At 38.4% G+C, this 24,237-nt stretch overlaps 1 protein-coding gene across 1 annotated transcript in view; it reads left to right on the top strand.

Annotated features, from left to right (window-relative positions):
* Positions 1-746: 746 nt before the first annotated feature.
* LOC121312757 (uncharacterized protein C20orf194-like) overlaps positions 747-24,237 on the top strand; it is a 39,278-nt gene continuing 15,787 nt past the window's right edge. The window contains 27 exon segments of the mRNA XM_041244529.1: positions 747-890; positions 4,934-5,013; positions 5,490-5,609; positions 9,349-9,473; positions 9,594-9,690; positions 11,446-11,552; positions 12,061-12,138; positions 12,920-13,021; positions 13,347-13,402; positions 13,526-13,661; positions 13,931-14,012; positions 15,002-15,038; positions 15,438-15,522; positions 15,814-15,890; positions 16,064-16,135; positions 16,315-16,333; positions 16,460-16,571; positions 16,808-16,878; positions 17,009-17,059; positions 17,430-17,520; positions 17,935-18,038; positions 21,429-21,575; positions 22,104-22,195; positions 22,537-22,638; positions 22,768-22,885; positions 23,146-23,234; positions 24,016-24,174. Coding sequence (XP_041100463.1) covers positions 835-890; positions 4,934-5,013; positions 5,490-5,609; positions 9,349-9,473; positions 9,594-9,690; positions 11,446-11,552; positions 12,061-12,138; positions 12,920-13,021; positions 13,347-13,402; positions 13,526-13,661; positions 13,931-14,012; positions 15,002-15,038; positions 15,438-15,522; positions 15,814-15,890; positions 16,064-16,135; positions 16,315-16,333; positions 16,460-16,571; positions 16,808-16,878; positions 17,009-17,059; positions 17,430-17,520; positions 17,935-18,038; positions 21,429-21,575; positions 22,104-22,195; positions 22,537-22,638; positions 22,768-22,885; positions 23,146-23,234; positions 24,016-24,174 — 2,465 coding nt within the window. The 5' untranslated portion in view covers positions 747-834.

Below are 24,237 nucleotides of genomic sequence, written 5' to 3'. Positions count from 1 at the left end.
AAAGTCATAAGCAAGAAATGTAACTTCAGAAAGTGATAATTAAGAAGTGTAACATTAGAAAATGATAATTAAGAAATGTTACATCAGAAAGTGATAATTAATAAATGTCACATCAGAAAGTGATAATTAAGGAATGTAACATCAGAAAGTGATAATTAAGAAATGTAACATCAGAAAAATTATATTAAGCTAAGTCACTTGTTTATTTACTTTTAATATTTATTTACTTTCACAACTTTTTTTTTTTAATTATCTGTTAATCTTTTAAACTGCTGTCGTTTTCTTCATTAATAAAAATTCCAAGTTTTAAATTATGGATATAACAATTACCCTCTTAACTACTCATTTATTTAATCTTCTAGTGCTTATCAGAGCTTCTCCTACCCCACGCCTCCCAAAAAACCAGCTGTCCCAAGCACTTTACCTGACTAAAACATTTTCCTAAACCATAAAATCAACCGTGTGTTGCTGCGACTGTTGTCAAACAATGCGTTAGGACGCTAACACCACGATTTGAAGGGGTGCACAAACCCATAAACAATTACAAAACAACACTACACAATCTTAAAATGCATTTTACGTTTAAAAAATGTTGAATTTAAATATGTATTTGTTATAAGATCCACAAATTGGTGTTTTAAGAGCACAGTTTGCGAAAAAATATGTCAGATGAAAATATATAATTTGGTATAACTCCCTTGTATCAACTGCGTGGTTCAATCTGTTGCCACACTGCTCAGATCGCCCCTCAATCTTTCAAGAACTGTCAGATGGGAGTATCGGCGTTTGAGATTTGTTTTTACCGGTATTATTTTGAATAGATATACTGTGAATATGGCATCGGTGCAGAGGAAGAACATGAAATACCAGTCCTTGAGCCCCGCTGTCAGGTAAAGCGTTTTACAGTTACTGCAGTTGAATCGTGGAGATGGAATGGAGGCCGGCGGTTACTGTGTTATTTTTTCATGTTTATTTATTTCTTGACAGTTGGGATTCAGTGAAACGCAGTGCAATTGTAGTGTTGTTTTTTTAACGTTAAACATGTACTCGACCCCCTCTTTATAAATAATTTGAGTTACTGTTTAGATCACGTATAGGTATTTCAGTAGTCTTTAAATCGTTTTAGTTTTTTACTGCAGTATTGGTCGATGAATGGACGACCACAATAAAATAAAATAAACCAGCACTATGGAAAGTAGTTGCGCAGGCATTACATGTACGCTCTGTAATGTTAGAGTTGTATTTTTTAATTGATTTCAGTGTGTGATTTTTTGAACATCGATTTGTTGTGTGTGCAGTTCGCAGATATTAATACATGTTGTTTATTTATTTATTTATTTGTTTGTTTGTTTATTTTCATCACCCCAACATGTTTTTCTAGCTTTGATGACTATAATGTGTGTGTGTGTGTGTGTGTGTGTGTGTGTGTGTGTGAGTCCAGGGCATCGTTTTCATTTGTTTGTGTTGTTTTTTGTTGCTTGTTGCTTGTGTTGGAGGATGAATACCTGAAACTAAAACATCAGAGCAGAACGAAGGAGGCGTCTTGTGGTTGTGTTTTCATTCACAGACTTGTGCACGCTTAGCTTTTAGTTTCTGCCTTTGATTTGTTGCAATACTAATGTCATTTGTCAGAATAATAACCTCTGTTGTTTATACATTGAACCATAATACAGTAATTGCAATCAGTAAACTTGTAATTTGTCATGAACGGTAACCGCAAGCCACAATATACATGTATGCATGTATGTGCACAGTGCCTATAGAAAGTCTACACCCCCTTGAACTTTTTTCACCTTTGTTGTGTCAGTGCCTCAGAGTTTATGCATTTAAATGAATATTTTTTTCCCCACTTAGCTACACACCATGCTACACATTAAGGGGGAAAAAAAAGTTTTTATTAAGAAAAAAATTATGTATTAAAAGTACAAAACTGAAAGATCATAATTGGATAAGTCTCCACCCCCCTGAGTTAATACTTGGTGGAAGCACCTTTGGCAGCAGTTACAGCTGTGAGTCTGTTGGGATAGGTCTCTACCAACTTTGCACACCTAGATTTGGCAATATTTCACCATTCTTCTTTATAAAACTGTTGAAGCTCTGCCAAGTTCCTTGGGGAGTGTTGATGGACAGCAATCTTCAAGTCATGCCACACATTTTCTATTGGATTTAGGTCGGGGCTCTGACTGGGCCACTCAAGGACATTTACTTTTTTGTTGCTTAGCCACTCCAGTGTAGCTTTACTAGGCTTCACCAATACCCACAACTTTAGTTGTTAAACCAGATTTCAGCTTCATATAGTACATTTTATTAATCACCCAAATAGGGGAGTGTGCATTTTAAATCTTGTAGTAAATCAACCATAGCAATTTCAATGCTATTGTCACATGAAGTTTTTCAGATGCCAGCTTCATATTTACAGTGTTTTGGTCAACAGCTAAAGTGCCCTACACTCTAAGATGGCTGATTTGTTTGTTTCTGGATGACAAAGATCTGATGCTTTGAGATAATGGTTTAATACTTGGTACACAATAGTACAGTGTGCTTTGATTCTACATTCAATTGATCATGGGTATCGTAGAGGAAAATATAAGGCTTTTTGGCAGTGACCTTCGCATGGTACTGTGGTGTCTTTAAAATTCTGTTTTATAAAAGCTCTAGTGATTTTATCGCTTGTCTGAAAGTACTGTATTTCACAAATTGAATTTAGGGTTAAAACAACCCCATGAAAAAATCTGAAATCAAAACAGGGTACACCCTCCAATCCTTTGAGCCTTCCAATCGATTCTCTGACACTCGTGTTAGGAGAGTCACAGTTATACTGAGAGACAGGCAGTTCCCAGTACAGTCTGTGTGCCCACACTAGATCAGCCGCCATCTGTTTGTTGTGTTCTTTGTGACAGACTGATAAGATAAAAGTCACCCATTCCAGATTGAAGATCATGAATTACAGACTTTGGTGTCAGTATATCAGCTGTGGATCAGAGGTGCAGACCAAGGATTATTGCTTTAGGTCTGAGCTTCCTGAAGAATGCTGTCCTCCTGGCACCTTGTTAAATGAGTTACTTTTAGTTGAATCCAAACACATGTAATTGTACTGTACAGTGTAACTGATCACAGTGCTGCAATTCATAAGAATGTGTGACCCATGCTGTGCATTTAGAGAATCCTGTACTGTGGGACCCCTCAAGGTTATGCCCCCAGTGATGCTTTGCTTGGATGGTGTTTCCTTTTCAGAACCTTCTATCTGCATTGTTGCTTTATGTGGTGTAGACTGACTGTGACTTACTACCACATGGAACACTTTCTGTTTTGAGGTTTAAATAATTTAAGTACATGTGTATATTAAAAGTGAAGTACTACAAAGATTGCAGCAGTGTTGGTAAACCTAGTCTAATCTCTCAGTACTGCGCAACACGGACTTGCGTCTTGCATTTTACTGTACTTTTAATGTTATGTATGCATTCTGCTTCTCTGGAACTCCCTGAAGGGCACTGTACATACAGTAAATGTACCGTGAATATCACTGTTACAATGTAAATTTACTAACAGTGAAAATCTCATAAATGTTTCTTTAATTTACAATCCTGTTTTGCTTGCATTACCCGGTTTTTGCTGTAAAACCAGCTTGTGTGCTTTATTTTTAAAAAATTAATTTTTTTTATAACATCCAAACATATTTATTTGTGTTATTAATTATTTAAACCAGTCTAAGGCATAACCCTTTATCAGTGATGGGGAAAATCAATGGCTATTTGCTCTTGCTGTTTTCAATCCCCAGGTCTCCCTGTTATGACATCTAAAATAACATCCTTGCAATATTATTTTACAGTATCGTATCTTTACACTCTGCATTCAGATTTAATTGGTTGTTTGATTATGCATCATTATTGCTGTTTTAGTTACTTCATAATGAGCTACTCAGGATGTTGGGAGTACGGCATCACCTCACTACAACTACTCCTGCGCACATTACAAAGAGACATCCTCTCCACAGCCTTCTCACCCAACTCCCTAGACATTGCTAATGTGATATTGAGTTAGATTGGAATGAGGCCAGAATGCCAGTTGAGTATTTTCGGATTTTGTCTGGATTTTCAGAAGAGCTGTGGGTCAGTGTTTGGCTAGACAGCAGTTTTTCAGTTCTTCTTCCCTGGTTGATTGAAATCTTCACGTTTTGTTGTTGTTCCTTTTTTGTTCGTACTGATATGTAGAATTATGTCATTATTCTGTCAAAAGCCAAGAGGATGTGCACAGGCTTGGATGATCTCAAATCAAACTTCCTCTATGTTTTCCTTTTACAGTCTCTGTAGCTTCCAAGAAGCATACTTGACACTCTTTTATTTTTGTTAATTGTTAAATCTGGAGATGGGTAGCTCATCTTGTAAATGCAGGGGCCGTACGGTATGCAGAGTGAGTCATTGCTCTGTCCTCTTGCCAGTATTAACTGAGGATCCTACAGGACGTTGAGTATTGTTTCTGTTTATCCTCAGTACATTACAGAGGTCCACAAGCAGAAACCTATCAAGCCCAGTATCTCCCCACTGTCCTATGTCAAACTCCTGGGTGTGAAAGGGCAACTTGCTGGGCAGTGAGGACACTGGCCACCCACTGACCTTCAGTTTTCTTGAGCTGAAATTCCCATTATTCTGAAATAATATTTGATGTCTCTTGCTGACCAAAGGCTTTTTTTTTTTTTTTTTAAATTAACAGCTGCATTTGAAAAGTAAAACCCGAAGCTTGGATTTAGAATCATGTCCTTACCTTTTATGGCTGAGGAGTAATCTCAGGAAATATTGGAGATGTCACTTTGATCAGTATCTAGGTTTGAGGAATGTAGAGCCTGCTGGCGATTTCTGCGGTCCTGTTGTTTTTTTACAATTGAGTAATTGTAGCACTTCTTTACCTTGTGTTGTTTTTTCCTCTTCTTTTCTAGCTGTTCCCGTCTTCGTCAGGTTCAGTCAGTCCTGGGCGACAACAGCAAGTCCAAACCAGATGGGATCCTCTGTATTCTTGGTAAGCCTTTCCACAGAACACTGATACATCTTCATGTAGTGGGATTTGTGTGTCACTAATGTAACAAATCTGCAGCGCAAATCGACAACCTTGCACACCGCTAATGAGCGTCTAAACCACAGAGTCGGTCCTGGCAGTGTATCACACAACACTGACAAACCTGTTTGTTTTCACAAGTGAAATCCCATGTAAAAATAGAAGGTTCAGTCTATTTCAGAACCATTGTGGAAGATGGCAGCTTCGAGTTCCATACAGAACATTCCTTAAGAAGCTCTGGAATAACTTTGTACTGTCAGAGCTTCATAAGAAAAGTATTCTTATGTTGAAAAGCTGACATCTATACCAACTTGCCCCAACAGTTCGAAAGATGTGTTTTACTTTTTGCATCGTGTTGATTAGTCTTGATATGGTAATGGGTAACAGTGCGTTCCATTAAATATCAGCACTGGTGTAATGCCTGTCTCTCTTTATTGCAGGGATTGACAGCAGGTACAATGCGGGCTGCATCGAGCTGGCTAACTACCTGCTCTTTGGATTGTACAGTCCCAGGAACATGGACCTGGAGAGGACAGAGTTCCCAGAGGAGGTGCTAGATGGTATGCACAGCATGGTTCATTGACACATTCATTGTATTGTTTTAAAAGAATGCGTTGTCTTAATTTCAGTAAAGCAGGAGTCTTGTCAGGGGCAGGTTTAGAGAATTTGTCAAGTTCTTTGTCAGAAACTATTTAAGAGTTTAAAAAAAGTTAAAATGATATGCAGTAACAATAACAATGGAGTTACAAGACATCAATGCACATCATTGACATCCTTACACAACAAACAAGTTCAAATATACAAGGTCATTATACAGTTACCAGACAAGTCTCTTCTTCTCAAAGAGTGAGACATGCTGGGTGTTACTTTTACCTGGAATGATTGTTTCCATGAATAGCTATGCCAGCAGTCCCTAGCCATGGACATTTTTATCCACACTAATAGTAAAGGTCATTCTATTTGGACTCATTAATGTTACCAAGATAATTTTTAATCAAATGAAACCAGACCTTTATTTCAAATGGCCTATATAAATGTCAGGTTAGCTGTATGTGTTTTCATTATTAGGCCACTAGATGGCACCCTTCTTTAACAAAATATAAGATGCTCTTTTGGAAAGAGTGAGAAGACCCTAGGGCAGGATTTTCAGAAAGTGGTAATTGATAACTCCATTGTTAATCAGGAAATCGGTAGGTAGCATTGATGTTGGCATTGTCAAGCGGTCATTATGCCTATTTAGTTATTAAATACTTGCCCTAATGTGATTTTCAAAATGATGTTGATTTACGAAGTAAAGTTAATATCGTAACGAGCAGGGCTTCTGCGACTATTTCTTTTGTTTGCATGGGAATTTAAAAGCAAATCCGTGTTAGCTGTCATAGTGTATCAGGAGTTAATTTGTACTTGGAAAAGGAGGGAGTTCTATCGTAATTTTAAAAGTTTAGTAAATATATAATGAAGTGTTACATACATGGTATGCATGTATAACATAGCTAAAAACTACCTACACCAATGGCACTTCTAACGTATTTATTTATAGCCTACAACTGTACATAGTAAAATACATACAAAATTAGATGTCAACATAAGAAAATTATCACCGATTTAAGGGGGAAAAACACAGTCATCTATCGGCAGTTGTTATTTAGCTGATAATGTACAACGATGTTCATGCTTGAATTTCTTCCAGCACAGAATATAACGTTTGGTCAGGCGCGCTTAGTAATGACACAAGAACATTGAGACTCATTTTCCCAGTGCTGTGTGACGTGCGACCAAAATGCAGTAAATACGTCTCAAAATAGCAGTCTTTGGATATTTTTTTTTTTTTTAATATCTGAAGACAACCATAATAAGACAGCGAGTTGTGTGCAGAACAGACTTGATGCTGCATTAAATCCAACGATGAACTGGGAGTAGAATGTTATTCTGAAGCTTAAAAAAAAATAGGTTGAATTCTAAATAACATTTATTATTATTATTATTATTATTATTATTATTATTATTATTATTATTATTATTATTATTATTTTATAGTTTAGAGTACATGTAGCCTATACAGTTACCAGACTAACATTCACCCTAGGTAATGCTTTGTAGTTTAGTTTCAGGCTGATAAAACTGTAATAAATATAGGGGTATTTATTATTCGTAAGAAAAATTATTGTTCAAATGCAGCATCGCTGCGCTTTAGTTCCAAAGCTGCGTCTGCGATGTCTCTGCTCTGTCTCTCTTTGGCAGCTTGCCGTCTCCTCAGCTCTTCCTCCGCAGCTTGATCAAAGCCTTGAACGCAAGCAGTTTCGCTGAAATGCACTTTTTAAAGACTACAGCAGAAACCACAACAATCTCCCTAATTTCCAAGGAGTTGTGAGCTGTCTAAATGTGGGAATTACCTTTTGTCATGTTTGTTTAACATACTCTGCATTGGTCGCGGGTGCATTAGGCAGCGTTTTTAAGCTGGAATTGATTACCGTGCCGTCTTGTTTAGTAACTGATTCAAGTTTGGCAGAATTTTGTAACCAGATATTTTCATGACATCTTTTTGTTTTTGATTAAGTGAACAATTTAAGTTGGGCTGCATTTTTAAGCAGCGTATGCTTAAAATAAGAATTTAACAAACGTTGTTGTAGTTGACATTGCGTAGGCTAATTTTTATAAGTTATAATATGCAACGTTTGACATCAAGTGGCTATAAAAAATGTCACATTATATATTTTTTTCTACAGAAGTGTTTTTACTAGTACAAATGCAAAGTGTTTTTTTTTTTTTTTTTTTTTCTGTGACTATGTTGTAAAACAAATGTATACATTGCTGTCCAGCACACGATATAATAATAGCGCCTTTCATAGTGGAGCACCATCACAAAGAGCTTTACAAGATGCAGTAAATACAAGAAAATCCATAATACTACAAATACAGAGAAATGCATTATACATGATATACAGTGGAAAGTACATAATACATGATAGTAGATTCTGTAATTATTTAAAATGTATAGTTTAACGATAGACCCTATGTCTTGTTCTAGTAGTTTACTTGCACTGTCTGTTATTATCAGTATTGGCTGCTATGGGTAGATAACCATCGGCTGTCGATATCGGCCAAGAAAATCTTATCGGTGCAGCCCTAAACAAAATAAATTCCAACCAATATACATAGATAGGATGTGTGTGTGTGTGTGTGTGTGTGTGTGTGTGTGTGTGTGTGTGTATCAATAATATAGTGTATATATATATAGACTATATATATATATATATATATATATATATATATAATATAATATATATAGATATATAATATATATATATATATATATATATATATATATATATATATATATACTATATATATATATATATATATATATCTATAATCTATCTATAGATAGATATATATATATATATATATATATATACTATACTATATATTATATATATATATATTATCTTTATATCTTTTTAACCAAAAAAAACATTTAAAGATTCACATTAGTAAGCTATGGCAAAAGTTGTCGGTTTAATTATTATTATTATTATTATTATTATTATTATTATTATTATTATTATTAATTTTTTATCCCTGCCGTTTGATTTTTACCACACGCCAGATAGTCGTAAGTCAGCATTTTATATGTGAAGTGTTCTAAATAAATGTACATTCTGCATAACAAAATGCACAATTTAAAATGAAGTTTACAAATTATACACAAAATAGATATTCTCATAATTTTTTTTATTTCCATCTGGCTTCTACCTGCTGGTGGGAGAGCCGTCTCCCTGTAGGCTAGTAGTTTCCAGAACAGCGAATTATGCTTCCGTTCATTTCTTAATCTCGTTAACATGCATTTTGATTATCGAGTTTCCGTTATCGAGTTGCTGAGACAGGAAGGGATGTACATGACCTGCGACAGTTAAGCTTTTTAATGAGAAATTATTTTGTTAATGACCTAATTGACTGAATTTCAAAGCATTAACGGATTGATTTAATTAACACATTTAGTTTGAAAATCACTTGCTACTAAAGCTGTCATTACTATACCATGAGTTTGATACAATAACACTGTTTTTTTGAAAGTCCTGTGCCTACTACATTATAAGAGACTGTTTATTACTGTGATGTTAGTGGGGAAGTCAAAATCAGAATTGGGGAAATTAATACAATGAGAAATGGAAATGGAATTGAAGTGCAGTATAATTAACACACTGAATTACCTGTTGATAGCAATAACAATAGTGAGACTTTATTTGGCCTGACACAGTACTTGGTAAAATTGAATATATCTGTATTTATTCCTAACAGATGTGATACTATTGATAAAGTCAGAGAGAGTCCACCTGTACTGCAACCCTGTAAATTACAGCTACCTGCTGCCTTATATTGGCCACTGGAGAAACCTACACTTGCACTGTATGACAAAGACTGAGGTGAGTTTGTACTGTACTGTATGTGTGTGGGGGTGGGTGGGTGCATCTGCTGTGCTGCTGTTGAGTTGTAGTTGTTTAGCAGGTGATATTACTTTGATTCATTCCTCTGTATCTGTGCAGTATGAAGATGAGGAGGCTGCAGAGGAGTTCAAAATCTCCAGCTTTGTGGACACGGTTCAGGACTGCAGCTGCATTGGAATTCCCTACAGCTCCCACGGTACAGGCACACACTGTAACACCGGATACAGATCACAGTTCCAGACACAACACTCAAACACAACAGCAATTACAGCACAATTATTTATGTTTGTCAAAGAAAACACTTGATACAGATTTACTTTATGGCCCATTTTTATGTTATGACATCTACATTTTTAAACCGGTGTTGGTGTTATTTTTCTTACACTTCGGTGGCGAAATAGCAGCTAATAAAATAAACAAAATAAACCTAGCTCTCAGCTGGAGCACTAACTAACAGTACTTTGTGTGGAACAAACACTAGATCTCTTACTCGAGTTTTGGATTTTGTTGAATCTGCTTCCTTATGCCTCTATACCCCCATCACAAAGCTGTCGGCTAAGCCATTTTTATCGATGTGTGTGGCAAAGTGGCTGCTGATTATGTACAGGTGCAGAGGTGATGCAGTGCAGGAATAAAACAGACAGAGATTTGTAATCTGGTATGGAAAAGGGTATCTTTATTTCTTTATAATCCAGGTCTGGTGACCAGACAATGATCCCCGGGAATACGCAGCAATGTGTAATGCACAGGGTTATTTGTCCCAAACAAACGGGTTGCAGTCCCAAACAATAAACACAGGTATCTCTCCCACAATATACAAACATGGTCAGCAGTCCTGGGTGCGTGCTATAGTGCTTGTGGTGGGTGATACAATTTAAAGAGTGACAGATAGTGAAGTGCTGCTCCGGGTTCAATGCTGGTCTTTAGCTACAGCTCCGGAACGTGTTAGCCATCTATGAACACACAAGTAACAATTATAGACAAGACAAACAAACACTCATGATATTTCACAATTTACTGCACGGGTCCTTCCGGGTTATATTTCATAACCAAAGCGAAGGAACAGATTACGATTCCCCGCCCCTTTATATGCTGTCACGCATGACTCCTTGATAAACGATTGCAGCTGTCTTTACAATCTACGGCTGCTACATCGTTTTCCTTCCGGGTTAATACATTCTGGCAACGGAGTCTCACCTTCATCCAGACTGACTGACTTCTCGACCCGGGAAAAGATCTGTCAGGCCAGCCCGTTAAAATAACTCCTTGCTGCTTAGCGCCCTCACAGGTCGGGAGGGGGATCTACAACCAAGAGTCATTGTGTTTCTGTCACAAGGTGTCATTAACTTTAACAATCAGTTAACCAATTGACTATTATCTCATAATTCATTAAGGTTGCTGTGAATGTTTCGTGGGTGTGCATACATGCGGGCACTCGTGACATCTAGTGGTCAACCTGTCACACTGCAGCCAGGGAACAAGCTCTTATCATTCTCATTACTAAGTTTGATTCTGCACCACATTAATCCTATCGTTCCACTTTTAAGAATCAACGCTTATAAGAATCAAAACACCCGGGACAGAGGTGATTCTTATAAACGGACTTCACTGTAATAATAATAATAATAATAATAATAATAATAATAATATGAAAAGTGGTGTCAGTCCAAATAAGATTCAACTGCTGCTGGGAGCGTAAGGGGACCCTCTGCCTTTTTTCTGACTTCCCATTTATTTTGGCCAGCAGCTGCCAGACTTACAAATGTCCTATTTTAACCAAGGGGGTGGCATCTGAAAAGACTCCTAAAAGCTGCTATACAGAACCACCGAAATCCTTGCGATCATTACTAAAACGAGGCATGTGGTTTAAAAACCAGCTCTTTCTACCCGTGTCTACCCCTGCAGAATGGTTTCTAAAGAGTTGTTACAGTAGGAATGTGTTGACTTTCAGGGCACGTTCAGAAGTTCGACATCTTTGTTGTAGAGAAGTGGCCTATCATCCAGGCCTTTGGTCTTGAAGGAATCGGAGCAGGCGGCTTTTTTACCATGAAGCACAAGGTACTGAATAGTCAAATTGGCTATCCACCCTATACAGTCCCTTTGATGGGAGGTTTGTCAGTGTGATTGCATCACTGCCGGCCCAAACAGCAACACTGGCTTCTCTACGGGAAACTTGCATTGACACTTTTCAATTAAAATGTTTGTGCATATTACAACCACTTTTAAAAGACTGAACCGAATAGAAATCATCTGAGTAAATGTAAGCAGTGCTTTCGATTTGGAATAAAAGATTAATTCTGCCTTATAAATATTGCCGTATTTAAAAAAAAAAAGTATATTCAGTCCGCTCCTGTAATACCCAGTACTTTTTCCCATCATTTGTTTTTTCATATCTAATACCTGTTGTAAAGTGTGATCGCTTGAGAGTAATGACCCTGGATTGTTTAAAGGGCAGTAAGGCCTTCGGAACTACACCTAAAATAATGTAATTTTGAGAATGTGTTTGAAATGTAGACATGTTGCTTATATTTGATGTGGTAAGATCTTTTTGTGCTTTGTTTTTCAGCTGATTGACGTGAGCGAGAAGCTCTGGCAGTCTTACAGTATGATGGACCCTGTTGCCTTGGAGATCCTGCTCACAGAGGTAACACAGCTGCTGTTTGGAGTACGCTTTGTTCTTGTTTTGCACCGCTGAGGATATAATGGAGGCTCCTGTACACAGCTCACCCTTTACATTTACAGTAAAATCTCCCTTTAAGACCACCCCCAGGACAAAAGCACTTCATAATTATAGCCACTGTAAAGTGTGTTCATCAGCAGTTCTAAACATAGCAAGGCACTGTTCAATGACCACTCTAATAAGACTAACGGGAAGGAAGCTATGAAGCCCTCTGAAAATTACATACAAATCCCCCATTTTCAGCAGAACCCTTCAGAGCTCTGAATCCTTTAATCTCAGCGTCTGAAGCTTTATTTGCTTTATTTTTAGCCTCCAGGAGAAATTTGTCTTGAATTCCACAAGCCTTTAAATTGAATGTTGTTGAGTTTCTTTTAAAGTAATTTACAATCCTTATAGGGCAGTCCATTTGTAATATGGTGTTGTGTCCTGGCTGAGAAGGTGTATGTTACTCAAGGGTTCTTAGACACTGTAAATATACATTCATTGTTCATATCATTCTTATCCCGTAACTTGGAAAAACCACATAATAAGGAAAGGAATAATGGCACAGCCAGTCAAGGTCATGGATATTCTCACTAAATAAACATAACCTTGACAGTTCTACTTTGCCATCATACAAGCTAATGTGCCAGTTACAGGGTCCATTTTTAAAGATCTTGTTTTTGTCACCAGTATACACTTCACTCTTTCAGAGTGTGCCTCAAAGAGAAATAAAATTAGTTTTACTTCCTGTTTGTGATTTCAGGACTTGGTGACATTTGAGAAACAGTGGGCCAGCGTCTACTCCAACTTTGACATTGACAGCCATTCTTACATCATGGAGCTGTCTGAGGCACAGGCTGGGGAGGTAAGTCAAAAAAGGCACAAAGCAAGGAGCTTGGTCTAATGAATGTATGTTTATTCATGTTGGAACACATGCTAAAATCTGCATTACGTAAGCACATGCATGTATGAATATGCATGTTTAAATACATGTGTATGTATGAGCATTTGTGCATTCAGTCTGTTTTATGTGTGTGCACAAGGCTGTTTGTATGTAGCTTTTTCACTTTATCCACTGGTCTTTTGTTTTTTGTGTTAGAGTTTTTAAATTACTATTTAGACCTACTTTGAAAACTTTTCTTGATGACAGCTTTTTAAAAACAGGTGCCAAATGTCCTTGTTTTCTTCAGCCCTTTCGCAGTTATTGTATTCATGGACTGATTTCCAGCCACACTGCTGACAAAAGGTATGCACTGAACCCTCCCCTCCTCCCCTCCTTTCTTTCTTTCTTTCTTTCTTTCTTTCTTTCTTTCTTTCTTTCTCTCTCTCTTACAACCTGGTTTAAGTTTTTGGGGGCTTGTTCTTTCAGTAAAAGCCAACAGCCGTTTGTGCTTTTTGGATGCCACTCCACAAGAGAGTACCTGAACTCTTACTGCTTCACCTTTCCATCAAAGGGGCACCAGGTTCGGAACAGCGGGATTGGAGGCACCGCTGCCAAGCACATGGTAAAACTGATTTCTGACTACCAAACCTGTGAACAGAGCCCAAATCACACAGATGACTCATTTTCTGACAATATATTATATTCTCTTATTTGTTTATCTGTTTTACAAGCAGTTCGATTTGATACAACATTCCCTTTAGATTATGTCCCCGGAGGTGCTTTGTTTTTGCTGACTCACTCGCATTTCTAATAACTTTTATTTACACTACGAAAATTCTTCCACTCCCACTTGCACTTTTGTAATAATGCGCCATTTTCTCCAATGCCCAGCTTGTACAATGTGTGGCCCCTAAAGGACCCCTGGCGTGTGCACGCACTTGTTTCTTTGGAACTACTCATGTCCCATACTTGGGTAAGTTCCTTTATTTATCCCCGGACTCATCTGGATAGAAGCTTTGCTTCTTGAAACAGTTTTGTCTGCCTGATCATTTTTGTATATGCATATGTTCTTTTCATTTTTAATATCAAAAATCCAATACTGTGGCTGTAGGTCATGGTGATTACAGTAAAGATTTGTGAGTGCACCTGGAGAAGTATTAAAAATGCTTGTTGAATTCTGTTTAGCCTTCACCATACACAAATTCACAATCGTTCACCTTACAGTGTCTTTGTAAGAGTTATCTTAAAGCTCCACCTGGGTACACATGAACGCCTTGTGCCCAGAACTTTGACACTTGGTCACTTTTTGTTAAACAATTGTCTGTGCAGGTAAAGTTTCTGCCTGTTTCACGGTTGAACAAAGGTGTGAGTGAATGTTGAAGTGATTCCTTAGCTCATGCATGAAGACGCTTTGGCACTGCTTTGTAACCACCCATACCAGGTGAAACGCAGTGACATTGCAGTGTTTCTGTACTGAGGGGAAAAGGTAAGACAAGAGCAGCTACAGTAATGTGAGGTTCTTATTGGTAGAATTATACCACAGTAGTAGCCTTTCTATATTTTGACATGTTATCAAAATGGTAACGTCAAAATATGAAAACGCTACTGTGAGATGGTACTTACTATATGAGTATTCATTTTTGCAGGGTAACAGACTGGCTGTTTTTGTATACAAATGTTGTTTAACATTCTGGAGACAGTTATGTTGGAAATCAATGACTTACCTGTGATGTGGGAACCCACTACTAACTGTTAAGCTGCTACTGTCCATTTACATGTTTTCTGTTTGACACATATAACATAATCGCCTACAATAAAACCTTTATTACGCAGAGTAATGGGGGGGGGGGTCAGGGGGCAAGGGATCCTAAACTCAAGGGGTGTTCAGTTTGTCCACTCACTTCAAATGCAGATGGTCTACAGAGGATCAACTTGAACACAACTGTTTATTTCTACCAACAGGGAATAGCAATGAACAGTACAAGAGAACAGAACTGATGTAAGCTGGTTTGTATTTCTGTTTTTATGTCTCTGAAGCTGTCAACCTGCTTCTCATGTTTTATTTCTTAAATCGGTACTAAGCTATTTTTTATCATGTCTCCGACAAGCATACATAAACACCCTCTATATGTCATACTTTTGAGTTTTAATTTTGTCTAGAGAACCACTTATCCAGCAATTATGAAACATGGTTCTATGTAAATAATGTCAGTATGTCAGTTTGCCTGTCTGCCTATCTGTATGTGTGTTACTGTTTTATCATTTTGATCATGGTGATATATTTTTCCATAATGCTAATAAATGTAGATTTGCATGTCCGGCTGTGGAGTGGGCTATATGGTACTAGCAGGCTTGTTTTAAACATAACTGTATTCAAAATATATTCTCTGACTTGCAGGATTTTGTCTCAGATATATGAAGCTACAGTCCAGGCTGTTCTGGCTGGTATCAAATGCTATTCTTGCACATTTAGTGCAGCCAAGGTGAGGACCCTGCTTACCCATACATTGAAAGAAACCCAGTCTTTTGGCACCCCTAATCACAGATTTATAGTATTGGATTTCTGCACACACATTGATTGGTGCCTCATGTGTTACTAGACCCTTGTTCTGGGGTGTATTGAATTCTTTAAAGAACCGCTGCACAGTTCTTTATTTTCTGGTTGTTGTATATACAGGGGCTCCCACAAGTCAGGCTCCCAGTACTTTTAGCTTTGTGTCATATACTACATGATTATTTTTTTCATTTAACTATGCCTGTACTTCATTTTACAGGCAAAAGACATGGCAAATCAGACATTCCAGTCATCCCTGGATTGCTGCAGTCTTACCCAGTACAAGAATGCCCTCCAGTACAGTACATTTCTATACTTCTTATATTTTCACATTGTTCTCCTGTCGGGCATTTTAGTGGCAAACTGTTGAGAATATTTCAGCATTTCATGATTTCTGTGATTTGATTGTGTATTAAAAAGCCTGATCTGATAGTGTGCTTAGATGACTGCCATTTCTTTTTTCTCTTCAGATCCGAAACTGCATTCTACATTCAAGCTGTAAATAATGAAGGAAGGGTGGTTGATTTATTTAGCTTTTTGTTGTTACTGTTCATCGGAAAGCTATTTACTGTGCAAATGTTATATTAAAGTGGTTGTTTGGCAGCTTTTTTGGTTCTGTGAACTTGCATCCATTCAGAGAGATTTCCACTTTATGCTTTCTTAAACTTGTTTTTGTTAAATAAATGTTTTTCAGAACTGTTCCATTGGAAAATGGTTGCAGTAGGTCCTTAGTCAAAACTGTAAGTAATGACTTAATTCCCTTAATGCAAAATATATGTTTATATACAGAGTTTAAGTTATAAAAATTGTCAGCGCTTTCCCAGTACAGTTAGAAGAACTTCATTGTGTTTTATTCCCTTCTCTAGGCCTGCATGACTGTGTATGACATTCCAGACTTGCTTGGAGGGGGAGGAGTTTTGGGTTCAGTGATATTCTCAGAATCATTCCTGGAGTCCTGTATTTTTGTGAAAGAACAAGGCAAGTTCTCTTGTTTGTTATTAAACATATTTAGTTGCAATTCTTAACTTGATCAATCAATCATGACGTCTCCTATCTACAGGCACTGGATGTGCTATGTGGTACATTGTACACCTTGCTGAGTTCATTCAGGGGAAAAAGCTTGACGTACCTTGGTTAATTAAAAACACATGATCACAATTGAGTGCGTGGGTTTTCCTCTCAGTGGTTATTACATTTCCTATTCTGTCCAGCAGATGGCAGTGTTTCCACAGATAGCTGTTTTACCATCCTGACGGCATCCATTCCAATATACGTCTCTTGGCTCGTAAGTTATTGCTTCTAATGGCCTTTTATATTAGAAACTCAGTATGTGATCTAGATTGTCATTGTGCTATGGTTCATTAGCTGTAACTATGTGTCATTAATTTATACATTATTTGTTTCGTTATTTTTAGGTAGACGACAATGATGTTAAGCTGTCTGAGAAGGCACAACAGCTTTTAAAGGTAAGCTGCTATAACAAGACTACTACTGAAACTGAACATCCCCAATGACCATGCCTTAATCTGTGGCTAAGTGGAGAGTAATGTGGTGGGAAACCAGTAATAACCGTTTGAATGGAACATGCAGAGGCTGCTGAGAACATTTTGCACATGCTGTCCAGTGTTCTAATATTGAATTTTGATTTCTACAGCTGCTATCAGTATCTCAAACCGTACCCAACCCCATGGACCCCTGTAGGTGCTTTAGGATGAGGCTCCATTCATGTTCATTTGTAATTTCAAAGGGTCTCAGAATCTGCTGAATGCCTGTGGTTGATAAATGATGTATTACGTGGGCTGGGATCATAAATGATGTCTTCAGTTGTATGTTCAGCAGGAGGAAGAGACCTGCCTTGGAAGGCCCCTTTCTGCAGGAGAAACAACTTTCATTTACTCCAGCAGCCTGCTGGCCTGGCCAGAGGAAGGTATGTCTTCTATTGGGGACGTCATTGTGTTAACAGCATTATACACCTTAGCCCTTCTGTACTCCACTGATTAAATGGTCAATTACAGGTTCATTATGGAGCTTACCTGAAAACACCCACTGAAGTCAGTTTTCTTGAGAACTACGCACAGTAAGTCAGGGCACTGCAAGCAGTCTATTAAGAATCCTCAAGACACAAAAACCTTATTCCGATAGTGAAGGCACCTTGAAATGTTTTTAGCTACATGCTAACAATTGTTTTAGTCATTCTTAATCCTTTGTTATTATAAAATTGTTATACAGAAGCCACACTCATAGAGAGATCAAGGTAGCACACTTATTATTACATATAATACTTTTTATTATTTGTTCTAATTAATTGCCTGTTTAAGCACGTGTCTTTTCTCTCTTTCAGGGAAAATCAGTTTCTTCTCATGAGGAATTCTATTTATTCATCCTCACTATGGCAGCGTTACGAATTCCAAGAATTTGATCAATGCACTCAAGTTTTACGATGGGGTAGGTTGGATTTTTAATTGCAGATTGCAATAAAGCAAACAGGTATTACTCTCTGGTTGGAAAGGTTCCAGGGTGCCTATCCATTGTAAAGGTACAGTACCCAAACACATCCTGGATATGTATTGTATAAGCCTTTTTCATTTTGGAAACTGTAGAAAGCCATATCAAGCAATGCAAATTGTTTATACTGTATAAATAGCATTTTTGTTTTTATTCTGCACAGTTTAAGGTGATGAATGCATCAGAATGTGGTCTTGGGCAGAATATACTAGCTTACATTTAGGCCTTAGATTTTTTTGTAAGAACTGGTGTTGCAGTTTCTTTCTCTGTGAAAACATGCAAGCACTGTAACACAGCGACCTCAATTCATGACAGCACTATTACTTTTATAGGCACTACGGTCCAATACAATTTGGCCAATGAACAGTTTATCTTTGTTTAGCAAGCCTTCGAAATCGAACACAACCTTAACTGAGAGAGCTTTCTAAAAAAATTTAAGAAGCCTCTGAAGTCCTTACAATAGGAAAAGAAACTGGAGCATTGTTCTGGCTCTCCCAATAGAATGAAATAAGCTGCTGCTTTGCACAAAGGGTATTGTGTAACTAATAACACTGTCTGATAAAGAGCATGCACCCAGATGAGGCGTGTGTGTGCTATTGAGAGTGCTATAGAGAGTGCACACAGTACCTAGAGAAGTACACTTATTCACCTCTGCAGCCCTTCATTTCTTTTAACCTCTAGGGTGTGTGGCCTCTGGTACTTGACAGACTATCTTTGAGCTTTTCTCCAGTTGTTCAATGTCCATATCTTGGCTTAGAGAAGAGAAAGCTTATAAATGGCAACTGCCAGTCATCTCTTCATATAGTCAGTGACAGTTTTTATCTTTGAATACAAAGGTTATCTTTTTTTCATCTCCCACTGGCCAGGGCTGAGGATTGTGAGTTTATTTTAAGCAGGGTTTATACGTCTGCTTGAAAACCTGGAATACCCTGGAAAATTGGCATTTTATTATAGGCTCATGGAAAAGTCATGATTTTTATTTTTTTTTAAATTGGGTACTGTGATGGTGTGGTGGTGAAACAAAAGTCACAGAGTCACTGGTACAGGTGCAAATAACCCCAATACCAGCAATGGTAGATGGTGTGTTTTATTTATGGGAATGCAGTCCAGAGCAACAAAAAAATACAAATCATATGTCCCAATAGAACGTGTCCCTCTCAGCTCTATTGTGCACTTTCAGGGTGGTGGAAAGTGCAGGTGCTCAGGTGCTGACGTGTCCAGTTCAGTTGTGCGGGTGTGTGGTGTCCAAGGTGAAAGTGCTGGCCGTAGTGCGGCAGCTCCTTGTCGTGACGACTTGCTCCAACCCTGGTCCTGACAATAAACAAACCAAAAACACGTAGCAAACAAACAAACACATGGCTCAGCAACCCAGGTTCAGTGTTACTTCCAAAAAAACCCTGCACTTGCAAAATGACAGCCCTTATATACCAGGAGACTCCACCCCATGATCAGTGCAACTCAGCACACCTGCCAGTAGTCTAATGCAGCACAGCTGATCACAGGAATCTTGTCCCCTAATATGGTCATTCCGCCCTGCACTAAGATGGTCACCTTCCTTTTCCGCCCCTCTCTCCAAGCCGGCCCGTCTCAGTACAGGCGTGCAAGTACCTCTGCTTAGCGCCCTCATGGGACGGGAGGGAGATTTACAGCTCACATCCTCTCACACCCTGTCACAGTACTTTTTTATTTTATTTACTTGTTGCATTCCACATTTTTTAAGCCCCTGAAATATATTTCAAACAACCATTCTGATATGACCTAACATGGTTTGGTGCACTGTTCTGTGCTTTTGCATTGGCTCACTGCCTTGTCAGTCAGGTGTATTCTCTTATGAGTTCTTTGCTCACCAAAGCTGGGAGAGATTGTGGTTGCTGCTTAATAACGGTTGAGTTAGCTGTGTGTTTAGTTGAGTGCCGTCGTCAAAACACTTTAAATTCACTCAAAAAAGCCAAGCAAGTGCCTTTTCAATGAAGGATTGCTTGAAAACAAGAACTACGGTGACTGACTGCAGGAAGATGAAAGCGTTCGATATAAAGGTCAATGCCAGTGTTGTATGAAAAGCTTTGACATCAGCAACATGGGCGAGTCGGCACTAAAAAGTCACCTGCAAGGGCAAAAACATTGTGATTTGAAAGTCAGCAAAGAGGGTACTGCAATGAACATTAAAGATTACTTTGGCTCATCAGTTAAATCTCTGCATGTAGCCGCATCAGTAGTAGTAGGCCTTCTAGTGCTTCAGGTTCGAGTGCTTCTGGGACAGGCATCTTCTTTAAGTAAAACCGATTGCTTATCCCTTTGTGGTCCTATGTTGGACCAGGTCTGAGATTACAGTTTTCCCATTCCAGACCGATGTCGGACCCTGTCCGACAGCATCAAAAAGACATAAAGCACAGGTCTGTAGTCCCGTTTTTTCTCTGGAAAAAGCCAAGAAAACCATGACCGAGTGAGATCGATAGGAGCCGAATGAAACCGAAAAAAAAAAGGCGGATCTCTTATCCCCATGCATTACAAAGACAACAAGGACGTAAAAAAAAGGAGATAGCTGCTTCTGCTTCTAGCGCTTGAAGAATATCGGGGACATTTGCAGAACTTTGAGAGGTTATAGTAATAAAATAATGACGTGGATTGAGGAGTTTGGTGATAAAACGAGTGATCAGGAGAGGATTTATCAGTATGCACGTCTATAAAGAGGTAAGTGAAAAATACAGTGAACAAGGGGTGGGGCTTGGCTGGAGTTGCAGTACTGAATGTCCTTTTGTGATTTAATGCCTTTTAAACCTGTTTTACGCTGAAATAAAATATTTTAAACAGCGTATGTAAAATAAACAGCGTGTGTGAAAATATATTGGACCTGACGCGCCTGACAAGCGCTGAATAAATGGGCCATAAAGTGTTTAAGTCTGAAACAATATGGGCATTAAACTTCCTTAAAAACCACTACTCATACAAATCATGTGAAGGAGTTAATAATCTGTTTCAGCAGACATTCCCAGACAGTGTAATAGCTAAATCCTTTTCTTGTGGAGAATGAAAATGTGCTTACCTTTGTTGTTATGGTATTCTCCCTATTTCAAGTCATGTTATCAGAGCAAATCAGCAAAGCAGATTAATTTGTGTTGTTATTTGATGAGAGTCTGAACCATAAATCTCAATCCAAGCAGATGGCTATCCATGTGTGGGAAAATGGCAAAGTAGCCACAAGATATTTCGGGTCCCAAATGTTAGGTCACGCTGACGCCAACACCATTTAGTACTTGTGTTGATAAAATCAATATACGCAACCTTCTTCTGAAAAAGAATTCCACTAATGATGCTTTACCTTGGTTGCAGGACTCCCCCAATGTCGTTGCTGTGCTCCTTATTGAGTATAAGAGACCTCTGCTCCCGCACTTACCCTTCCAGCTTCACTCCACATCCAACTGTCTCGCCTTTGCACTGCTGCCCAAATCCAGGAGCTACAAGGCTTTCTATTCACAGGTAACACAGACAGATAGCAGTCTAACCAGGATACTACATTCTCTCTTGAATCGTGTCTGACAGTAAATCATGTTGCGAAACTGCATTTCATGCACAAGAGGAGTTCATTGTTCTCAAGCCACAAATTAAACAAAACATTTCATAACAGCATCAACATAATAATAAAAAAGTACATTTCTGAAGCTAATTAATCTGATTTCCGCATGATTTATATAAACCTACTTTTACCTGCTGTAGATGCTGTAGTCTTATTCATTACACTTTTATTGCCAGTCTTGTAATAACACTACAAAACCTGACTGAACTACAGCAACCCAATGTATAAATATGTACTGTATTCAAAGCATACTACTGTGGCACCAGCTGGGATAGTAAAGCCAGCAGATGTGTATTCAGCTTGGTCTTTCTATTTCTGTTTGTAAAGGTGCTCTGTTCTAAATGTTCTCACTCTGTAGGTATAATTGATAGAACTTTACAATTTCTTTTGACTGAATCGTCTAGCCAACTCCTCCTTTACTGCTTTCCCAGGTGCTGGCTTCATGGAAACAGCAGTTAGATGATTCTGGAATTGTGTTGAAGATGGTACGGAGTGAGCAACTGTCAGAAGAACAAACAAACATGTGAGTCATCTAAGTGTTCATTGGTAAAAATGTGTGTAAGGTGTCAATATTTCAAGTGAAGTCTTCTTTAGTTACCAAAATCTGTAGTTGTCCACAGGACAAATCCCTGTATGTATGCTTACCTTGACCTCCGATTGTAAAGTGATCAAGTGGTTGTAACTTTTGTAATTCTCAAATTCAGAACATCTTTCCCTGTACTGTTGAATGTTTTCCATCCTGCGTGCTTAAGGTGTGATAGGGTTCAGTGAAATCTGTGTTGAAAATTTAAAAGGTGTTTCATGGTGATCTAGAAATAATTAATTATTTCACACTACTGGCTTTTAATGTCTGCTGTCTTGCAGGCACATCAAGTTGCAAAAACTTTACGAGAGCCATTCAATCCCAGTGGGTGAGAGGTGATGCCAACTTAAAGCTGCCACTGCAGAGCTCCCACAGCTGGAAACGTGGGTTCATTTTGATGGTCTATATATTTCTAAATCAAGACTACTTAGTAGCTTGAAAGATATGTTTTGTTTTATTATTAGCTTGTTGCTGTGCAAACTCATCTCAAAACCTTTTTTTAAAAATTCCAGATTCATGAAGCATTTTGAAGTCAGCAGTGTTGGCAAGGAGCCAATGAAAAGCACCCAGCTTCGTGCACTCTTTCATCTGCCCAGTTTACCTGCAGACATCTATGAGGAAAGTGAAAAGGTAGCTACACCCCTGTTGGTTTTTAAAAGCATTGAGGAGTGTTTCTACTGAACGTAATCGTTGGAATGCTGTTTTTTCTCATGGGATTGTTGTTTTTAAGAATGCAGGTTCTGTATGGTACTGTAATCTGGTGTCACTTTCTGACTGTGTCGCACTCACTTAGGGATTAAAATGTTAAAAATATAAAGGAACATGAGTCACACGGGTCCTGTCACATTGGAGGTGATCACCTTCATTCAGACTTTTGTCTTTTTTCCTAGGTGGTAATTACCGTCATTACAGGGCTTCCTGGAAGCCATAAAGACAGCCTTTGCAACTTTCTTGTAAATCTGAACAAAGAACATGGACGGTAAGTTTAACTACTGTTTGAAGCAAAATATTTTCAACCAGACAGATACAAGTTATAGAGTAGATCAGGATCTCCAACCCTGGTCCTGGAGAGCACTAATCCTGCAGGTTTTCTAGGTGTCTTTACATCAATGGCTAAAGATCTGGAACATCTGCTAATCTTGACTAATTAACCCATAATTGGTGCAATGAAGTAACTGAGAGCTCAGTTGAAATGAAAACCAGAAGCCCCTGCAGCGCTCCAGGACCAGGGTTGGAGACCCCCTTTTTTAGAGAGACTGTGTAGGCCCAATTCCTAGTGCCTTTTGTAGTTTTTATTTTATTTTTTATTTAACCTTTCGTGATATGTATATAATTAAAAAATGTTTATGTGCCAGTGCTAAAAAAAAATACCGAAACCCCTACCCACCCCCCCCCCTCCCCACCCACTTACAACCCACGGCCGCCCCCCGGTGTTGGCTATAAAAAAGACCCGTACTAAAACAGCCTAAAAAAAATACAACCGTCCCGCTTCCACCCACAGCCCCTTTATAACCCCCCACTGCGCTCCTACGCCCCGCCCCCCACCTAAATAAAAAAAAAAACAAAAATTCCTCCTCCCCCCCCCACCCTCCCACTAAAAAATCCTATGCTAAAAAAATATTGTATCCATAAGGAATATAACAATACATTGAGCTATACTACGGAATAAATAAGGCATATGATGTATTTGTAACATATTATTTAATGTAGAATTAGAACATGACTGTCCTTGTGTGCTCACATTACTGTGCTGTTTTCAGGTGGGCGATTTATAGGCAAGCACCTGATGGCTGCGATTATTTCAGTGCCGTGAACTTCCAGTGTTACCTGTCAAGTGTCCTTGAGAGCCAACGGGGCCGCAGTGCTCGACAATCAGCCTACACACAGAAGAGACTGAGACTGCTAGTGATCACTCCTGGGTATGTGCTGAAGCATCAGCTCATTCTTATGCAAGTACTGTTCAAAGACTGAACAAAGACTCT

This window comes from Polyodon spathula, chromosome 1 (assembly GCF_017654505.1).
Source record: "Polyodon spathula isolate WHYD16114869_AA chromosome 1, ASM1765450v1, whole genome shotgun sequence".
Taxonomy (NCBI): Eukaryota; Metazoa; Chordata; class Actinopteri; order Acipenseriformes; family Polyodontidae; genus Polyodon; species Polyodon spathula.
The sequence above is the reverse complement of the archived record's forward strand: the minus strand, read 5'-3'. Positions and strand labels throughout refer to the sequence as shown.